At 42.9% G+C, this 22,578-nt stretch overlaps 1 protein-coding gene across 1 annotated transcript; it reads left to right on the forward strand.

Moving 5' to 3' along the window:
• Window positions 1–1,821: 1,821 nt before the first annotated feature.
• On the forward strand, window positions 1,822–21,769 carry fadd (Fas (tnfrsf6)-associated via death domain). Its single transcript, XM_039748862.1, has 2 exons — window positions 1,822–2,362; window positions 21,187–21,769. Exons 1-2 carry the CDS (start codon window positions 2,077–2,079, stop codon window positions 21,459–21,461), a joined length of 561 nt encoding a protein of 186 aa, XP_039604796.1. The 5' UTR covers window positions 1,822–2,076; the 3' UTR covers window positions 21,462–21,769.
• Window positions 21,770–22,578: the final 809 nt, after the last annotated feature.

Consider the following 22,578-nt stretch of genomic DNA (forward strand, 5'->3'; position numbering starts at 1 on the left):
CGCCACCTGGTTTTCACATATTAAAAGGTTTTAAACTCTTCAAATTAGTACTACAGATACCCTAAAGGAATGCAGGTGTCTCATAAAAGTATCCTGAAGTGATCTCATCATCACCCAAATGAACACTTTTGCCCGACCGTAGAGAGTATAACGGGCTCTTCTTCACTGGTGACTTTGTGTTTACAGAATTAAGTTTCGGTTTTGTCATCACCTCGTCCAGTTCCACACGACTTCAAATCAATTATTAGAACGCATTTCAAATATCAAAAGCTTCAGCAGTGGGAAATGTAAGTCTAGAGCATCTTGTGAAGCTGCGCGTTACTATAATTGTAATTTCAATGACATGCATCTTAATTTTTAAAATTATAAATGTTTACAGGGCAGCACAGTGGCACTGTGGTAGCGCTGCTGCCTTGCAGTTAGGAGACCTGGGTTCGCTTCCCGGGTCCTCCCTGCATGGAGTTTGCCTGTTCAGGTTAGGTGGATTGGCGATTCTAAATTCTACCTAGTCTGTGCTTGTGTTTGTGAGTGTCCTGCAGTGGGTTGGCACCCTGCCTGGGCTTGGTTCCTACCTTGTGCCCTGTGTTGGCTGGGATTGGCTCCAGCAGACTCCCGTGACCCTGTGTTCGGATTCAGTGGGTTAGAAACTGGATGGATGGATGTTTACAGTTTGGCTTGAAAAGAGAAATAAAAAATAACATACTAGGGTTTCAATAATGGAAGGAAAGAAAAAATAAGGAGTATTCTAGAATATGTTTACAATTTTTGGTAGTAGTTATATGTTGAAAACCTATTTTAATCTAAATAAAAATGCAGAATTATGAATGGACTCTGAAATTATAAATGTATTTTTAATTATTTTTCTATAAATGTATATTATTCGACTGACATTTTTACAAAAATCTGCATCTGGATTTCAGTACTGATTCGAAATAAGTAAAACGTTTTAATACGTGATAAACATGTTTTTAACAGCTGTGGTGGACTGGCACCCTGCCCGGCGTTTGTTTCCTGCCTTGCGCCCTCTGTTGGCTGGGATTGGCTCCAGCAGACCCCCGTGACCCTGTGTTAGGATATGGTTGGATGATGGATGGATGTTTTTAACAGGCATTTATGTTGTGAATACAAGGAGTATCTGTGAATTAACAGTCTTCTGCCACTTATTGACATAATAGAAATGACGCTGATTTTCAGGAATATTTTATGTTTTTATAAATATGGCAAACGATTGGCATTATTACATTTTTGGTCCTTTTTACCTTTTTTTTTTTTTACGAATGCTCGCTTGTGCCTTCCTTGTACGGCTGACCATCTAAATGGCGGACACTTTAAAATGGGCCCGCAGATGAGAGCACGGGCAGCCTCTTTATTGAACTGGCATCCCGTCCAGGTCTTGTCCTGCTGTGTCTGGCACCCAGGTAACCCTAAAGCAGTGAGTGCGTTTCAAAAAGCTCTGAATGCGTGTAGTTTTCATTTAATGAATTTTAGCACATTTGTGAAGCTTGAAGAGTTGCTTGATTTCTTTAGGACACCGTGGTTGACAAAATGAAGTCAGCCACATTGGCCACGGGCCTTTTATGTTACCTCATTCCAAAACTGTGAAAAAATTGTCGTGAGATGCTTGGTGTCACTTTATAAAAAAAAATGCAAAATTTTGACAGTTTTTGGGAATGACTAGCTTTATCCTCCATTCGTGTATTTTATGGAGTCTCTTAACTTGATGAGATATTGCAGTCCATAACAGCCAGCAGAGGGCGCAATTAATCGTCCAAAAATAATAACTGACAGCCATGTGATATCCATGTGACCTAAACGTTCTTCAGGAAGTAAATAATAATCACAAGAGCTTTAACAGAAGGGGATTCCCAAAAATCCTCAAGTTAACTTGTCTTTAGTAGTTTCCCGTTTTCAACTAAATGTCATCTTCTTTTTTTTAGTTTTGTTATACCGCACGTGTGTTGCCGGTGCCACCCGGAAGCGCTCGCTCTAAAGTGAAAGTGTCCCGCGGTTCCGTGTTTAGGGGGTCTGTCGGCCCAGGGGCTCTACGTGTTCGGACAGATCAGATGCCCACCAACCATGAGTGACCTACTGAGTGTGCTACACGACGTGTCCACAGGGTTGACCAGCGCAAACCTGGACTCCCTCAAGTTTCTGTGCGGCGATGTAATCGGCAAGAAAAAGTTGGAGAAAGTGTCGAGCGGCACCGATCTCTTCCAGATTCTGCTAGAAATGCAGCTCATCTCCAGCGGCAACACCGCCTTCGTCCGGGATCGGCTGGCCAAGATCAAGCGGATGGACCTGGCGGAAAAACTGGAAGGGTGCTGCCTGTCCTCGGACGCACAGATAGGGCCAGAAGAGAGAGGTGAGTGGTGGCGCGGTCGGGGGTTCAAACTGCGAGCTGGCAACTATCTACGTTGAGTTTGATTCATTCGAAGGTAAAGGATGATTGCGAGTATAGCCGCGATGCCCACCAGGGTGCTGCCAGCGCCATCCTGTGATAAAAATAATCAGGTGTTATGAAACCTACGCGACCCAGTCGATGAGTATGCGAAGAACGTTTTTAAATCGCGGGAGGAGGGAAAGCAGTTTGAATTAGCAGAGCCAGTCACCCTCATGCCACCTCGGGAATTAAGGAGAAGAGAGGCACACGAAGTCCTGCAAGTGTGGCACAGCAGGTTGGGTGAGGACCACTCCGCACTCTGGATTGTTCTTTTTGCTGCATGTTCTCCTCGTCTATCTCAATGACAGGTGCTCTAGCTTTGTCCCCACGCTTTGTGGCCCATCTTGTCCCACCCTTTATTCATTTGCTGCCAAGATTGTCCATCCTGTTTAATGTAAGGCAGGTCAGCTATCCCTGGAGGAGGATGGCATCCCATTTCGGGACCCATGAGCTCACAATGGGACTAAATTAGAGTTACCAGTTAACCAAATGGGTTTGTCTTTGGAGCAGCAGGAGTAAAACTGAAGACACAGATGGCAGGGAGATGACTGTTAAAATGTGCTCTCTCATGCTGTGCAGCAATCCATCCATCCATCCATTACTTGCATCTCACAGGGCCACTGGGTGCTGCATGTACATATTTTCCCCTGACTTTTAAGGTCTGGTCCTTAATTTGATTAATGAATCTGAATTCACAGAACTTGTCATATTCAGTTTAGGTGAATCATCTACAGTTGTGCTTGAAAGTTTGTGAACCCTTTAGAATTTTCTATATTTCTGCATACTGTAAATATGACCTAAAACATAATAAGATTTTCACTCAAGTCCTAAAAGATAGATAAAGAGAAACCAGTTAAACAAATGAGACAAAAATATTACACTTGGTCATTTGTTTATTAAGGAAAAGGATCAAATATGACATTTATGAGTATGTGAACCTCTAGGATTAGCAGTCAGTTTGAAGGTGAAATTCGAGTCAGGTGTTTTCAATCAATGGGATGACAATCAGGTGTGAGTGGGCACCCTGTGTTATTTAAAGAACAGGATCTGTCAAAGATCTTCTCTTCATAACACAAGTTTTCAGAAGTGTATTACGGCACGAACAAAGGAGATTACTGAGGACCTCAGATAAAGAGTTGTTGATGCTCATCAAGCTGGAAAAGGTTACAAAACCATCTCTAAAGAGGTTGGACTCCACCAATCCACAGTCAGACAGATTGGGTACAAATAGAGGAAATTCAAGACCATTGTTACCCTCCCCAGGAGTGGTCGACCAACAAAGATCGCTTCAAGAGCAAGAGGTTTAATAGTCAGCAAGGTCACAAAGGACCCTAGGGTAACTTCTAAGCAACTGAAGGCCTCTCTCACATTAGCTAATGTTCATGTTCATGAGTCCACCATCAGGAGAACACTGAACAATGGTGAATGGTGTGCATGGCAGCGTTGCAAGGAGAAAGCCACTGCACTCCAAAAAAACATTGCTACTCGTCTGCAGTTTGCTAAAGATCACGTGGACAAACCAGAAGGCTATTGGAAGAATGTTTTGTGGACGGATGAGTCCAAAATAGAACTTTTTGGTTTAAATGAAAAGCGTTATGTTTGGAGAAAGGAAAACACTGCATTCCAGCATAAGAACCTTATCCCATCTTTGAAACATGGTGGTGGTAGTATCATGGTTTGGGCCTGTTTTGCTGCATCTGGGCCAGGACGGCTTGCCTTCATTGGTGGAACAATGAATTCTGAATTATATCAGAGAATTCTAAAGGAAAATGTCAGGACATCTGTCCATGAACTGAATCTCAAGAGAAGGTGGGTCATGCATCAAGACAGCGACCCTAAGCACACAAGTCGTTCTACCAAAGAATGGTTAAAGAAGAATAAAGTTAATGTATTGGAATGGCCAAGTCAAAGTCGTGACCTTAATCCAATCGAAATGTTGTGGAAGGACCTGAAGCGAGCAGTTAATGTGAGGAAACCCACCAACATCCCAGAGTTGAAGCTGTTCTGTACAGAGGAATAGGCTAAAATTCCTCCAAGCCGGTGTGCAGGAATGATCAAAAGTTACTGGAAACGTTTAGTTGCAGTTATTGCTGCAAATGGTGGTCACACCAGATACTAAAAGCAAAGGTCCACATACTTTTGCCACTCACAAATATGTAATATTCGATCATTTTCCTTAATAAACAAATGACCAAGTATAATATTTTTGTCTCATTTGTTTAACTGGTTTCTCTTTATCTACTTTTAGGACTTGAGTGAAAATCTGATGATGTTTTAGGTCATATTTACGCAGAAATATAGAAAATTCTAAAGGGTTCACAAACTTTCAAGCACAGCTGTATAAGCAGTAGTAGTGAACAGGCTCACTGTGGCACATCGCGTGACATTTTAATGAACTTCATGCGTTACGTGGAAGTCGCATGTAACCCACTTTAGTTCAAGTCATGAGAATACTGAGACTCATTTCATGTATGGTCCCAGCAGGGTCAGTGCCACCATTAACACAAAACAGACCTTTGCCCAGGGCGCAGATCATAAGGTGCCCAGCCCTATGGGTTAGTTACTGAAACAGTCAGTTGGCGCAGTAATAAGCCTAGCTTAGGGTGCAAAATAACAGCACTGGCACTGGGTCCCAGGAACAGAGGTACAAAGATCCTCCAGGCAATGTCACTCTGGATGCTACAGGTTGGGTTTAAATATCCATTCACTTATCTGTCTCTTTAACCCCCTTATGTAGCACAGGGTTGTGGTGAGCCTGACCTGTCCTGGCAGAAATCTTCCCCAGATGGTCCATGCCAGTCATATTCTCACACACACACGCACAATTGTGCCCAGTTTAGTGTTTCCAGATACCCTGTTGTGCATTTCTTAGGGGTGTGTTAGGAAAGGCCACATATATAGTATTATGATTTGGACTCTTGTAGTCATTTTTGTGTGCTTTTTCTTCATTGTTTTCTGAGATCTAGCACTTGTTTTGGGTGTTTTTTATGTCACAAATTATGATCCTAACGTTTGTTCTTGAATTCTTCATTTACTTTTATTATCAATAATTTTAGGCCATTTTGGACTCCACTTTGTTTTCTCGCTGTCGTTTGCCATTTTGGGCTCCAGTCCAGCATTGTCAGGGGTTTGTTAATGGAAGTCAGGACCTTAATAATAACACAGTGGGTTACAAGGCCATCCAAGGCACCACTCGCCCTTTTTGCTAAACCTACTATTTCCAACAGCCTTCTGGTTTTTGACTGGCTCTTGAGTTTTGGCCTCGATTTTTGTCTCTCATGTTTGCTTTAATGCTCATGTGGTTTGATCTTCAGATTTTGCCCCGTTTTCTTCAAATCCTCGTTAACGCCTGTATCTCCCGATTCTCTCTGAAAATTCTCGCTTGAACCCAGAAGCTGAAAAGCAGCAGTGCTAACCCCTGCGCCACCATGCCTTGTAATGGTAATATCTCCAATACTTTAGAATGCATGGATGCAGGTGGCTGGCCAGTTGACTTAGGTCTGCATGACCGAGACTCTGTCTGACTTTGGCTTTTGACTTTGTCTGTCATAACTGACCATAGACCCCCCCTGAGGGGCTTAGTTCCCCCATTGTTTTTGTTTTCCTCCCCTCCCTTGTTAACTGACCGTAGTTCCATACAGCTCTGTTTTATTGTCTGTTTAAAGTATTCTGCACCTTTATATTTATGTTCTGTTTTATTAGTCATTTATAAAGTCTGTAATTTCATTTTACCTGTGCTCTGAGCCTGTAGTCTGTGAAGAGCGCTATAAAAATGAACTCACTTGAATGGAAGTTTTCACAATAGCAGCATGATGGCCCAGTACTTAAAACGACTTCCTCACAACCTCCAAACTCTTAGGTTCAAAACCGAGCCCAGATTTCTGGGATATGAAGTCTGCACATTCTGCCCATGGCAGTATGGACTTTTCATCAGTTTCCACTGTTTGTACCCTTTGATGGATGGAATTGGATTAAGTGTGTTTTTAAATAGGAGGCAGACGGCAGTTTTCAGAGCTAAAGCTGTTTTCATTTTCGGGTTTTACAAAATTGTGCTGCCGGGTTGAACGTGCTCCAGTAAATGTCGTGTGGTCAAGTTCAGTCTTCCATCTGCGTGATTCTTCTCTTCACTTGCCGATTTCATAGTCAGGTTGGCAGGAATCCCATTAACTGTGATTTAAAGTATGCTTGCTGCCACCTAGTGGCATGGTGGTGTGCAGTCCGTTACGTCGCGCTGCAGAACATCCACAGATTATAAATAATTAATGTTAACTGGTTACTTGGAGGGGGTGGGGGTATCCTCTTTAACCTGGGGTCCAGCAGTGTAGCACATGCTCCCATGGGGCATGACATTATTCAGGCCTACTGTTTTCTGAAGATGTCCATTCCCTGCTCACTTTCTACCTGCTGGGGTTTTTCACTTTTCGGCCAAATATCCAGAACTTGTTCATCTTGCGTATTCTGCAGGGCCATGAACCACCAGAGCAAAAAGGGAAAATTTCATAGGATTTACAAACTAGACTGGTACCCCACCCAGGATCGATCTCTGCTTTGAGCTTAATGCTGCCAAGCCCTCCAAAAGTCAGAAATGTTTTTTTTGGAATTGCGTGTATGATATATTAGAGCTACTGATGATCGATACTGAACTTAGTGTAATTGACTGAGATCATTTAAAATAGGAAAAAAATGAATAAAGTAACCAATCCTTACACTGGTTCATTGCATGTGACCAAGGGTATCTGATAACATTTTACAAAATGCTGGCGACCGGGCTCTAGGTGAGGAGTCGCCATGCATCAGTATTCACCCACCTGCTCTCCTCCCCTTATAAATAATTTCTTCTGTGCTCCTCATTGCATTCCCCATGTTGTAAATAATTGATCTCTTATAATCTCTCCACCTCCCAGGTGGTATAAATAATGCATGGCATTAGCATAAGAGTTTAAAAATATAAACGTTTCAAGACAGAGCGCTTCATCACCTGTCACCAGTTTTAGATTTTAGGTAAGGCAGAGCAGTGTAAAATATAAAGAACAAGGCTGACTTAGGGTGGGTTTAGAAGTGACTGGAAGTGTTGGCAACTGTTAGGACGTATTCCAATTGCTTATCTTCAGCAACCCCACCATTTTCCCTGCTTAGAGTCAAGGGGAGCTGAACAGGTTCATTAAAATTGAGCTCCGGATGGGAAGTCAGTCCATCCCCAACCATATTTAGAGCTTTTAGCAGTCTTTGGATTTGAAATTAAAATAGAAATCATCAGGAGAGAGTATTGTGAGTATAAGCTAAAAATGCTGCACAGAGGTCAAGCCCAGCTAGAAGCTGAACTGGGATTCTAAGAGGACATCTCTACTCAGTGTTTTCCTCTTCTACCCAGGACATGTCATTTCATGAACACACTTGATCCAGTATGTGGCCAAGAACACTGGTGGATATTTCGGCAGTGTAAAGCCTTGTTTATATTTTTAGTGTGAAGTTTACATGCAGACCACAAGACAAAGCGTGTGTACTGTCAGTGACCAAAACTCCTGCACTTGGCAAAACGGTGGCCTGTTTGATCAGCAGATTGAGTTTCTCCTATTTAGTTAACAGTGTTCGGTCTTGCACACGTAACAGAGAAACTGAATTATTTACACGATTGACAATGGTAGCAGGCAGGTAGCACAGATGTGGTAGTGACTGTGCCTGTTATTACTGGCTTTATAGGAAAAAAAAAAATCGGGGGTGGTCTCCCCTCAACTTTTCTCGTATACTCAGATATGGGGATGGATATTTGAGGAGTAAACCGCAAGGCAATGATTATATTTTTATATTATACACATTAAAGAACCATCAACAAAAAATCAAATCAAATGAATATTTTGAACAATTATTATAAAAGTAAAGTTGAATAAATCTATGTTTTGTACAAAATATTTGCATGCAAAATTTGTTTGACCTAAGTGAAAGTGTACTCAAAGTTATCATGTTTACATACACACATACAGACATAATTCCAAAAATGGTATTTTCAAACATCGTAATTCATCAAAATCTCAAAATGGAATTTTTGTAAGATTCCAATACTTTCTCTATCTATACTAATAAAAGGCAAAGCCCTCACTGACTGACTGACTCACTGACTCATCACTAATTCTCCAACTTCCCGTGTAAGTAGAAGGCAGAGTTGCGTCACCCATCAACTCGTCTCCCACGTAGTTGGCTGCCTGCCTATATTGCGTCCCCCATACCCACGCCCCCCCATGTAATTGAGTGCCTGCCCATATAAGGCTGTCCGTCAGCAGCAATCCAATAGACACACTGCCGCTACAAGGCATTTGTCATGCCTAAGACGAATACGATTTACACGAGATACAAGTTTAGTGAGAAGACGCAAGCTATAAACAAGACTTTTGATCACTTTGTAACAGAGTTAAAATTGCTGGTGAAGGACTGTGCTTATGCAAACGAAGATGAGATGGTCAGGTATAGAATAGTGTTTGGCACAAACTCAGCAAAAGTGCAAGAGAAACTTTTAACGTGCCGGGTCTGAGCTAACATTAAATAAAGCCGTGGACATCGCAAGATCGCACGAGATAGCAAACCTTCGATGCATGTACTCCGAGCGGCTCACGTGAACTGACTGTGAACGCAGTACGCATACAAAAAGCAAGAGCTCCAAAGAGCGCTGAACAAAAACACATTACACAATTGAGAAGGCAGCAAAAGAATATGAAGCGAGTGACGCATACAAGCATATTCATAAGTGCAGGTACTGTGGAAACAAAGCACACGGTGGAAAAAGTCAATGTTCAGTTAAAGGAAGACTTAAAAAGAAAAAATGTGGTAAATTAAACCACTTCGCTAAAGTTTGCAGGACTGGGAAAGGTAAACCCGTGCATGCAGTGTGTGATGTCTCAGATAAAGAGGAAGAATAGCTGTTTATTGATGCAGTAAGAAAGGAACAACCCTCTGAATCTGAACAAGCCTTTGTAGACATATCAATAGGAAAGCAAGATGGAAAGCTTAAGTTTAAATTAAGTTCATAGACACGCTGCCGCTAAATATTCGCAGGCAAATCCACAACTGAATACCGGGAATGCCTGTTAAACATCTTAGATTCACGAGTACCGATTTGGGTAGTGATCACTTCGATGAATGAAACCTGTTATCTTTACAATGGTTGACAAACACGGAATATAACTTGAACACAACACATCCTCCAAATACGAACCTGATTGAACGAAATAATGATAATCAAATCCTTGATGACAGCAACACTCATAACAGTCACAAAACAATTACATTGACGATCATGTTATGTTATTTTTAAAATGTTTCCTTTTCTTTTTCATAACTTCTTTAACACATTACTTCTCCGCTGCGAAGTGCGGGTATTTTGCTAGTAATTCATATACGAGAAAGTCAGTGAGGTCTAAATTGTCGCGATTCATCAAAATCTTGACACTGAATTTTTGGACGATTACAATACTTTCCCTATACTTTGTATACGAGAAAGTAAAAAAAAAGAAGGTGGTGTGTCAGACCCATTAAGCAAAATGGCCGAAGGGAGGGCAAGTGAAATAGTCTCATGAATGGCTGGCCAACATGATGAACAGATGCACTTCAGATATTTCTTCATGTCTTACCTTGCACTTTGATGACTTGTTATGACATATTTAACTCATCATTTTGTTGCTCAATTAAATCTGGTAGGTCACATCTGCCACCAGTCTCTCTTTGAAATTCGTTGGTTTGGATTCACGGTGCTGAGTTGGCATTTTTTCCTCAGAATTTCCACAGAATTCTACACACAACACCCCATAATGACAACGTGAAAAAGGTTTACTTGAGATTTTTGCAAATTTATTAAAAATAAAAAAACTGAGAAAGCACATGTACATAAGTATTCACAGCCTTTGAAATTGAGCTGCGGTGCATCCTGTTTCCCCTGATCATCCTTGAGATGTTTCTGAAGCTTAATTGGAGTCCACCTGTGGTAAATTCAGTTGATTGGACATGATTTGGAAAGGCACACACCTGTCTATATAAGGTCCCACAGTTGACCGTTCATGTCAGAGCACAAACCAAACATGAAGTCAAAGAAATTGTCTGTAGACCGCAGAGACAAGATTGTCTCGAGGCACAAATCTGGGGAAGGTTACAGAAAAATTGCTGCTGCTTTGAAGGTCCCAATGAGCACAGTGACCTCCATCATCTGTAAGTGGAAGAAGTTCGAAACCACAAGGACTCTTCCAAAACCTAGCCAGCCATCTAAACTGAGCGATCGGGGGAGAAGGGCCTTAGTCAGGGAGGTGACCAAGAACCCGATGGTCACTCAAACTGAGCTCCAGAGGTTTTTTGTGGAGAGAGGAGAACCTTCCTGAAGGACAACCAACTCTGCAGCAATCCACCAATCAGGCCTGTATGGTAGAATGGCCAGACGGAAGCCACTCCTTACTAAAAGGCACATGGCAGCCCGCCTGGAGTTTGCCAAAAGGCACCTGAAGGACTCTCAGACCATGAGAAACAAAATTCTCTGGTCTGATGAGACAAAGATTGAACTCTTTGGTGTGAATGCCAGGCGTCACGTTTGGAGGAAACCAGGCACCGCTCATCACCAGGCCAATACCATCCCTACAGTGAAGCATGATGGTGGCAGCATTATTTTTCAGCGGCAGGAACTGGGAGACTGTGTGTGTGTGTGTGTGTGTGTGTGTATGTATATATATATATATATATATATATATATAAAACTAACTTCTGTCTGTATGTCTATCTGCTTTTTACGAGAGAACTACTTAACAGGTTTAGATTGGGTTTTTTCTGGCTGATTTTGTGACTTCTCTCTTCACGCTAAGTTCGCTTGCAGTACCGATTTTATTTGCGCAAATTCGAGAGACACGCACTGGGCTGAGGGGAGGCGGGGCCCTCCTTACTCACTCACCAGCCTCGGGGCGTACCTTACATCCACTTAGCTAGTGAACAACAGAATTACTTAGCGGATTTAGATCGGGTTTTTTTCAGGGGAGCGATATATTCAAGTGAATCTGAGATAGAGGCTGTGGGCCAAGAGGAGGGGAAAGCATGACGTCAGGGGTAGGAAGCTGGGCAGAGCCTTCTTCACTGTTCTGTTTCACTGCTACGCAGGCGGAGCCGTGGGGGACAGCTAGTCCAGTATAAACCAGGCTTTAGACTCAAGGTAGGAACAGGATACCAGTCGATCATAAGCCAAGGTTATACACATACTCTTCCCCACATACCCCCTGCTCCCCCCGCTCTCTGGGGCTAACATGGCCACTGTTTACATCCCCCCACGAGCTACTCCACGACAGCACTCGGCAAACTCCATGATGTCATCAGCACCTTAGAGACGGTTCATCCCAATGCACTTTTTATCACAGCTGGCAACTTTAATCAGTGCAATTTACGGACTGTACTTCCTAAATACTACCAACACGTGAACATTCCCACCCGTGAGAAGAACACACTGGATCATTTTTACACCAACATATGTGGTGCATACAGTGCTGCACTCCGCCCCCACTTTGGATAATCAGACCATCTCACTCTCTTCTTGTACCCAGCCTACAGACAAAGGCTGAAACAAACTAACCCTATCATTCAGCAAGTTAAACTTTGGACCCGAGAGACTGAGAGCACCCAGCAGGACTGTTTTGCTCAGAATAGACTGGGATGTGTTTAGGGTTGCAGCCACTCTTGAGGACTCTTCTGTCAGCATACCGGACTATGCTGAGTATGTGACCGGGTACATTAGCACCTGTATTGACAACATCAAGCCCACAATACCAGTCAGGAAGTTCCCCCACCAGAAGCCCTGGATAAACAGTCAGGTACGCCACATGCTGCATGTACACTCTCTTGCATTTAGATCCGGTACTGAGGTGAAGTACGGACTAAGAAAAGCCATCACAGCAGCCAAGAGGCAGTACAGAGAGAAGCTGGAGGGCTTCTGTTCTGCTGCTGACTCTGGACGTATGTGGCAGGGCCTACAGCACATCACAGACTACAGGACCACCACCAGCACAATCAGCTCCACAGACAGTCTGCCGGATGATCTCAACATTTTCTACACCCGCTTAGAGACAGCCAGCAACAGCACAGAGTGGAAGCAGACACACATCTGGACCACCCAACCCCCCTCCCTTCCCCCAATGGTCTCTTCAGGTCAGGTACACAAAGCACTAAGGAAAATCAACCCCTGTAAGGCAGCTGGAGCAGACAACATCCCTTGGTGGGCTTTCAAAGCATGTGCCAATGAGCTGGCTGATTTTCTCTGCTCCATCTTCAACCTTTCGTCACAGGTGACACAGTGGTAGTGCTGCTGCTTTGCAGTAAGGAGACTGGAAGATTGTGGGTTTGCTTCCCGGTTCCTCCCTGTGTGGATAGCGCTTTGAGTACTGAGAAAAGCACTATATAAATGTAATGAATTATTATTTCCCTCAGTCAGTGCATTGTTCCGTCCTTCTTTAAGACTACGATCATTGTCCCCCTTGCCAAAAAAAGCCCACCCACCTGCCTGAATGATTACAGGCTGGTAGCACCTACTCCAATCGTCATGAAGTGTTTTGAGAGAGTGGTGCTGGCCCACATTCAAAGCAGCATACCAACACTCTGGACCCCCTGCAGTATGCCCACAGGTCCACCTCAGATGCCATCGTGGCCACACTACATTATTCCCTCTCCCATCTGGAGAACAAAGACTCCTACATCAGGATGCTCTTTGTTGACTACAGCTCTGCCTTTAACACGTTTATCCCCCATAAACTGCACTTGGCCTGCACCCCACCCTCTGTGAATGGCTCCTAGACTTTCTCACTGGCAGGCCCCAGTCTGTCAGGATTGGTAATAAGATTTCAGCCACCGTTATCACAAACACAGGCACCCCACAGGGATGCATCCCCAGCCCCATCCTCTACACCCTGTTCACCTACGACTGTGTCGCCTCCCACAAAGATAACATCATTCTGAAGTTCGCAGATGGCACCACAGTGATTGGAGGGAGGAGGGAGGTGGACAGTCTGGCATCATGGTATGAGGACAACAACCTCACCATGAACACAGACAAGACAAAGGAGATGAATAGTGGACATGAGGAAGGAGAGGAGACCTCACTGGTTACTGTTCATCCAAGGGCTTGAAGAGGAGAGGGTGAGCAGCATTAAATACCTGGGCGTCTACATCAGTGAGGGCCTCACTTGGACTCTTAACACCACACAACTGGTCAAGAGGACTCAACAGCGGCTATAGTTTCTGAGTAGGCTGAAGAAGTTTGGTATGTCGACTAAGATCCTCAGCAACATTTACAGCTGCATTGTTGAGAGCATCTTGACCTGCTGCATCACCGTGTGGTACGGCAACACTACTGCTATGGACCGCAAACGCCTGCAGAGAGTGGTAAAGACTGCTGAGAAGATCACCAGGACCCAAGTGCCCTCTCTGCAGAGCATCTACAACTGCAGAGTCCACAGGAGAACTGCCTCGCTCCTCTGGGACCCCAACCCCCAACATGAACTGTTCACACTTCTACCCTCAGGCAGGAGGTATAGAAGTATGAAATGCATGACTTCCAGGCTAAAGAACTCTTTGTTTCCCAATGCCATTAGACTCCTGAATAACTGGCTGGAGTTTATAACCATGGTTCACCTCATTCTATCTACCTCACACAACTATATTTGACTTGTCCATCACACACCTACCTGCATAATTACACTTTATACTTCTATTCTGTTTTTATACTTTATGCTGCCTCTGTTACTTATTATATAACTGCTACTTATTTATGTTTATCTTTATACATTGGTTTTGGCATTTGGTGTGGACAGCAAAGAAAGAATTTCATTGTACAGGGAAACGTGTTTCCTTACTGTGCACATGACAATAAACTTTGAACAAGTTGAACAAGAACAAGTAAAACCACCATGAATGCATTTGCATGTCTGCATTTTGCTTCACCACATTGGACCATTCATCAAACATCAAAGCGCGGATATCGATCCCGGAGGATCCTCGAAGCGGCTTTCTGTCACATGTAGATCGCAAAAGTCACCTTTAAATTTTCGTATCACATACTGTTTTTTTGCAATCACCTGTTTTGTGGTATACCATACAGCTACATCTGTGGTGATGTAAAAGTAGCGGTATTGCTGCTGGGAATGCACCAAGTCCTGCTGTTAGAGTTTCATCGCATTAAAAAGAACTTGCCGCTCTGTAAGCATTTGGTTTCAGAGCAGAAGAGTGAGACATATAAACCATTTGGCGTCCTAACCAACATATTATTGTCTTCCCTTCTTATAAAACTCTTATAAGACTACTGAAAATTTTCATGAAAGCAGTGAACAAGCAAGGTGAAAGATTTTGACTTTTCAGACAGATGTTTCCATTAATAACTGAGGCCCAAGATTAAGAAGGGTATTTTTGTTGATCCTGAAATCAAACACAATACCAATGACAAGCATGTTGAAGATCTGCTAGTGGGGCCTGAAGAAATCACATGGAAGGCATTCAAGGATGTTGGTAAGAATTTTCTTGGCACCTACAAAGCATCAGACTACTGTGTGTTCAGCTGGTTGAGAACATGAGGTGGAACGTGCCGCTAAAGACTCATTTCCAGCATTCACACTTTCTTCCCAGCTAATCATGAACAGGTCAGTGATGAACATGGCGAAACGTTCTACCAGAACATTGCACTGGTGGAAAAATGGAACTGGAAGGGCAACTGGAATCCATTAATGTTGTCGGACACTGAAATGAGAAGCATCAGATGTGAAGTACAAAAGAGAATAATCGGTAAGACATTTTTAGGTCAGTTGAACTAATGTAATGTGTCAACATCAGTAAGTGTTTAAACATGCTAAATTCAAAAAAGGTTAATTTCATATTTATCCAAATTCCTATGTGCTATTGCCAAACAAAAAATTTGTTTTCAGCTTGAAGCCATCTGTTATAATCCTCAACAGATTTTCAGGAAGCAAAGCTTTAGAAAAAGAATTGTTCAGTATTATCAAGACATTATTTGTTTAGCTTATCTTTATCTGTGATCCTGGATTCATGAACATCAGCCAGACAGACTGACAGTTCTTAGAGATCTTGGCCAACTGTTTGGGGTTATTGTCCTGTGGCAGAGTGAAATTAGGTCCGATCAGATGCCTCTCTCGTGGTATTTTACCAAAATGCAATTTGAGTCTGGCTTCTCACTTTCAGTGCAATTTAATAATAGTACAGTGTGCTGCGCAAGAACCAACGCATACACTTCTTTACTTGTTTATCACAAACAAAAAAGAGGTGGAGAGCCCCTGGATGAGTGCTGGGATACTTGCAAGCTGCCACCTGAATAGTTGGAGTCTTCGTCAGAGGTTTAAAAAGTTACTTCATTACAATTTCAATATATAGCGAGGACAATCTTGACTATTTCTTCTGCGTATGCACCTGAGAGCTGTCACATTACTTGACCTTTTTTGGCAGTTACTGCCTACTGACTCTGAAGTTCTACTGGGAAACTGCAACAGTCACTTGGCGTTGACAAAAAATCCCAGAGAGATGTGATGGGGCACAAGAAATTTAGCAAACGAGAGAAGACCACTCAGTCCACTTGTCGCTTGTTTGTTTAGCTAATAGCTAAGCTATCCCAATATCTCATCCAGATTCTTCTTTAAGGTTGTCAACATTTCTGCTTCAACTCCATGTCTTTATAGTTTGTTCAAGATTGCCACAACTCTAGTTAGGCTTCAGTCCTAACTACACTTCCTTTTAATTTCCATTGATGTCCTCGAGTCTGTGAATCATCATTAAGCAGAAGGAATTCTGCTGGATCTATTTTATCAACACCTTTGAGGATTTTGAAAACCTGGATTAGGTCCACACACTGTCTCCACTGCTTGAGACTAAACAGGTTAAATTCTCTTGAGACTTTCACAGTAGGACATGTCCTTGAGTGCTGGGATGCATTTGGTTGCTTTCCTCTGCACAGCTTCAAGTGCTGCTATGTCTTTCTCAGACCGTCATGCCCAGAATTATATACAATTCTCCAGATGTGATCTTACTAGTGCATTATATATTCTGAGCATAATGTCCCTCAACTTAAATTCAACAGTTTTTTTTTTAATATAACCTAACATTTAATTTGGTTTTTTAATTGCTTCTTTATATTTCTTAGTCATTGAAAATGTTGTCAGCATAATTCTTTTACAGTGGTCGCTTCCTGTAGGACATTGTCTCCCATCTTATATTTATAATTGACATTCCATTTGCCTATAATGTAACTCTTTGCACTATTCTGTTTTAAACAGCATTGTTCAAACTTTCACCAAGATCTGAAGGTTGTTCAGGTCTTTTTGAATTCTTTGTGCTGCCTCCTGAGTGGCTGTTCTTTAGAATGTTATTTTCAGTTAGGTCATTTTTTTAATTTCTTTTTTTTTTATAGTTTCCATAATTTTGCTTGGTACAGAAGTAAGACTTATTGTTGTTCTGTAATTATTAGGATCCATTTTCTTTCCATTCTTGAAGACCCAGTTCTCCTTTCTGAAGTGACTACTCAGATATGCTTAATAAAGATTTATAGATGATGTCTTTTATTCTTTCGGTACAGTTGATACAATCCCATCAGGTTCAGGAGTTTTATTAGTCTTCAGTGTGTCTAGATCTTAAAGCACATCTGACACTTCTATTTTAAAATCTATGAACCCTGTGGACACTAGGGGTCATTGTTGCCCTATGAAACCCACCAGACAGACGTCCAAGACACACTTGTAAAAAGCACCTAGAAGAATTTTAATATCTTTCTTCAGAAACAGTGCACGAAGCACCACACTCCATAATTATACAATAAACAATAATCAATAATCCCAATAATCTTCCTCTCCCAGCAGCTTCGTCACCCAACCTCCCAACTCCGGCTCTCTTTGCTGGGTCTTCACCAGTCCTTTAAATATTCCATGACCCAGAAGTATTTCTCCCAGGTTAAACACCACATCATCCTTCCTCAAGTAGCCCGGAAGTACTGCGTGCTTCCGTCCTCATGACTCCGAAGTACTTCCGGGTTGTCGTAACAATAGAAGTCCCCAGGTTCTTTGTGAGCTCCCCCTGGCGGCACCCAACAGGGCTGGGGAAACAGACTCCATGTCCCAGGATGTCCCAGCAAGCAAGACACTGAGGGCACGCAAGACAGTGAGCACAAGCAAGATAGAGGCCCGCCCACCAACTCTAAGACCATGGGATACACTCGACAGAGCCCCGCCCACCAACTCTAACCCTCCTACCATGTCATGGGATATGCATGACAGAGCTATGCGTGCCAACTGTAACTGTCCTCCCGAGTCCAGAGTCGCTCTCGAGGCATGCAACAACTAATCAAACAGTCAGTCGCTTTCGTCTGTGCAAAAGTCTACATGCACCTCTAAGCCACATTGACTTTACACCGCATGCAAGACAGAGAGCCACGATCGCCAACTCACAGAGCCCCGCCCGCCAACTCTAACTAAGAGCAAGCAAGACAGAGAGCTACGCCTGCCAAAGCCCACCCGCCATCTCTAACTAAGGGCATGCAAGACAGAGAGCCACACCCGCCAACTCACAGCGCCCCACCCACCAACTCAAAGACGATGGGATACGCACGCATTTAGTGTATAAATGGATATAAATAATTGCATGTAAACGTTTCGCCAAAATCAGTTGTATGTAAACGATACTGTTTAAAACGTTATTGTTTTTTCATCAGAAAACCCGGTTTCCACATCTACCTGTATTAGTTTCAATGGCACTTTTACCACTCGCAATATGGCGGACGCGCTGACTTATCGTGTCGACTGGGCAACACAGTGAATGCGGCGTATATCTATACAGTAATCCTTTCTCGATCGCGGGTGCTGCGTTCCTGAACACCCGCGAGAGATGAAAATATGCGACGTAGAATCCATATGTTTGTATGGTTATTTTTATATACTGCTCAAAAGAATTAAAGGAACACTTTTTAATCAGAGTATAGCATAAAGTCAATGAAACTTATGGGATATTAATCTGGTCAGTTAAGTAGCAGAGGGGGTTGTTAATCAGTTTCAGCTGCTGTGGTGTTAATGAAATTAACAACAGATGCACTAGAGGGGCAACAATGAGATGACCCCCAAAACAGGAATGGTTTAACAGGTGGAGGCCACTGACATTTTTCTTTCCTCATCTTTTCTGACTGTTTCTTCACTAGTTTTGCATTTGGCTACAGTCAGTGTCACTACTGGTAGCATGAGGTGATACCTGGACCCTACAGAGGTTGCACAGGTAGTCCAACTTCTCCAGGATGGCACATCAATACGTGTCATTGCCAGAAGGTTTGCTGTGTCTCCCTGCACAGTCTCAAGGGCATGGAGGAGATTCTAGGAGACAAGCAGTTACTCTAGGAGAGCTGGAGAGGGCCGTAGAAGGTCCATAACCCATCAGCAGGACCAGTATCTGCTCCTTTGGGCAAGGAGGAACAGGATGAGCACTGCCAGAGCCCTACAAAATGACCTCCAGCAGGCCACTGGTGTGAATGTCTCTGACCAAACAATCAGAAACAGACTTCATGAGGGTTGCCTGAGGGCCCAAATGTCTACTGTGCCCTGTGCTCACTGCACAGCACCGGGAGCTCAATTGGCATTTGCCATAGAATACCAGAATTGGCAGGTCCACCACTGGCGTCCTGTGCTTTTCACAGATGAGAGCAGGTTCGCCCTGAATATATGTGAAAGACGTGAAAGGGTCAGGAGAAGCCGTGGAGAATATTATGCTGCCTGTAACATCGTTTAGCATCGTTTAGCATGACTGGTTTGGTGGTGGGTCAGTGATGATCTTGGAGGCATATCCATGGAGCGACTCACAGACCTCTACAGGCTAGACAACGGCATCTTGACTGCCATTAGGTATCAGGATGAAATCCTTGGACCCATTGTCAGACCCTACGCTGGTGCAGTAGGTCCTGGTTTCCTCCTAATGCACGACAATGCCCGGCCTCATGTGGCAAGAGTATGCAGGCAGTACCTGGAGGATGAAGGAATTGAAACAATTGAATGGCCTTCACGATCCCCTGACTTAAACCCAATAGAACATCTGTGGGACATTATGTTTCGGTCCATTAGGCGCCGCCAGGTTGCTCCTCAGACTGTACAACAGCTCAGGGATGCCCTCATACAGATCTGGGAGGAAATGCCACAAGACACCATCCGTCGTCTCATTAGGAGCATGCCCGACATTGTCAAGCATGCATACAAGCTCGTGGGGCCACACAAGATACTGAAAAGCATTTTGAGTAGCAGAAATTAAGTTTTTGAAAAAATGGACTAGCCTGCCACATCTTCATTTCACTCTGATTTTAGGGTGTCTACACAATTGAGCCCTCCGTAGGCAGAAAACTTTTATTTCCATTAAAAGACTTGGCATCCTTTTGTTCCTAAGACATTGCCCTGTCGTTATTTGTATAGATATCCAACTTCATATTGAGATCTGATGTATCTAATGTGTTTCTTTAAAGTGTTCCTTTAATTTTTGTGAGCAGTGTATATTTTAAGCCCTTATAAACTCTCCCACACTGTTAACATTATTAGAGCCCTTTAGACATGAAATAACACCCTTTAGTCAAAAGTTTAAACTGTGCTCCATGACAAGACAGAGATGACAGTTCTTTCTCACGATTAAAAGAATGCAAACATATCTTCCTCTTCAAAGAATGCGTGTCAGGAGCAGAGAATGTCAGAGCGGGAGAAAAGCAAACAATCAAAAAATCAATACGTGCTTTTGGGCTTTTAATTATGGCGAAGCACCGTGATAAAGCGGCATTTTTTTAGAGTAGCATCTGTTTCTTCTAGGCAAACAGCCTCTGTGCAAACAGCCCCTCTGCTCACACCCCCTCCGTCAGGCAGAGAGAATGAAAGAGACAGAAAAGCAAACAATCAAGCACTGCGGGGGAAGCATATCGTATATCCTTGATGAGTTTTAGTTAATACATAATACATGCTCTGATTGGGTAGCCTCGAAGCCATCCGCCAATAGTGTCCCTTGTATGAAATCAACTGGGCAAACAAACTGAGGAAGCATGTACCATAAATTAAAAGACCCATTGTCCACAGAAATCCGCAAACCAGCGAAAAATCTGTGATATATATTTAGATATGCTTACATTTAAAATCCGCGATGGAGTAAAGCCATGAAAGTCGAAGCGCGATATAGCGAGGGATCACTGTATATGTCTATGTTTTCCGTAGCCTGCTACAGGAAGGTACTCTCTCGACCATTGGCATTGGTTTCGCTCCTTGCTATTTTCGTTATAATGAATTCCTTTCTCACCATTTTCCGTTCCTATTCTTAAACCACCGTATGCTACTGCGGGCTTCGGCTAGTAAGCTAGCTTGCTCGTAAGTATGCCAGAATACTTTGCGCAGATGGGCTTTTATTGAACGATGGATGTATATTGTGAAGCCTCGGTTAAATAGAGTCCTGTGTTCAATCGGCTCTGTTTTCTGGCATGTGTGAAATCATCTAGTTGTTGATCTGCAACCCTTGAGACAGCCAAATTGTGCATTTACCACATCAACAGGAGAGTTTTCTGAATTGACTGATGCTTGGCGCTTTCAGACTTTAAAGTTACTTTCAGTTACACTCCATGTTTCACAGCAACATTCTTATCTTAGTGCTGGTTTGGGTCATTGAAAAGTTACTTAACTCTAAATAATCTCCTCATCTGTTCAGAGGAAATAAATAATGTTGTACCTTCTTTTTATTGTTCTTAGATAACCTCTCCCTCACATTTGATGCAATTTGCGACAACCTTGGACGAGACTGGAAGAAATTTGCCAGAAAAATTGGTGTGAGTGATGCCAAGCTTTACCAGATAGCCATGAAACACCCTTATGACATGAGAGAGCAGCTGATGGAGGCCTTGAACGAGTGGAAGAAAACCCAGGGAAAGGATGCCAAGGCAGCAAGTCTAATTCATGGTCTACGGGAGTGCAACCTCAACTGGACAGCTGACAAAGTGGACGAAGCATTGAAGGGTGTCTCTTAATGACTTTGTTTTAGTTGATAGAATATCCAGGAAGTGCCTTCTGCTATTTATGGTTCTAGTTGGATTTCTAAAATTATGGGTTGAAGTTTTATAGTTGTATGACTTAGAAATGGTAACGATGATCCAGCTGAGCAAGCCAGAGAAGTAACCGCAATCAGCAACAAATAGGGATCACAACAAGCATATGGCTTTGGAGACTTCAAGTGCTGAGTGAGATTTAGGGGTCCACACTGTGTTAAAGGGAAATTTTCAAGTTTGCTGAATAAGAAAGTATTTTATTTTTAATAAAACAATTTATTATACCTGCAGTGAACGTGACATGGGTGACTCTACATCAGATGTAAAGCCACATTGTCGACCATCCAGTATTACAAGATGTTTCTGTTTTAATTCCTGCTTTTTTTCAGTCCTGTCATAGGATGTCTGTTAAGAGGGACTTATTGTGGCATAAATGAGAAGTCTGAAATTTATCAAAGAAACATACACTGTGTTGCACTGTGGATGCTTAGCTTTTGAAATGTCCTTTTCATGGGACACATGTTTAATATAAATGGACAAGCAGAAGAGTAGAGAAATCCTGCTTGGATCAAGGCTTTTCTAGTCAACACTAGGATGTCCCTTGAATAGTCCTTGGATCCAAAAAGGTAGCCAAAAACGACAAAAGAATGGTGGATTTATTATGAAAATAAAGCACAAATGCTAAGGTTAACAGAAGGAGCAAACATGGCACATAAGAACCTGCTCCCCAAAAGGACTTGCTACAAAGAATGTGTCCCAGGCTAACACACGGAGTGCGCCTCCAAATAAACTTCCACCCATGCTTTTCTTTCCACCAAGTGAGCTCTTCACCAAACTCATTCTTCCAAGTCCAAGCTCAAAGAGGAGCTGATCAGGAGGAGCTTTTAAGCCCTCGCCAAATCAGTATGTCTGGGATTTTCACTGAAGCACCTTCACAGGGTCAGGAGGACTCTCCGGAGCCCCCAAAGTCATCTTCCTAATACTCTACTCTGCCTTGAAGACTCAGGTTTCCTAACAGTCCTGACCTTTAACTCCCACTTACTGTAAAGCACCAGGCAACCGCTAGGTAGCCTGCCTGCCATAATGTATGTACCAAGGG

The sequence above is a fragment of the Polypterus senegalus genome, chromosome 1 (assembly GCF_016835505.1).
Source record: "Polypterus senegalus isolate Bchr_013 chromosome 1, ASM1683550v1, whole genome shotgun sequence".
Taxonomy (NCBI): Eukaryota; Metazoa; Chordata; class Cladistia; order Polypteriformes; family Polypteridae; genus Polypterus; species Polypterus senegalus.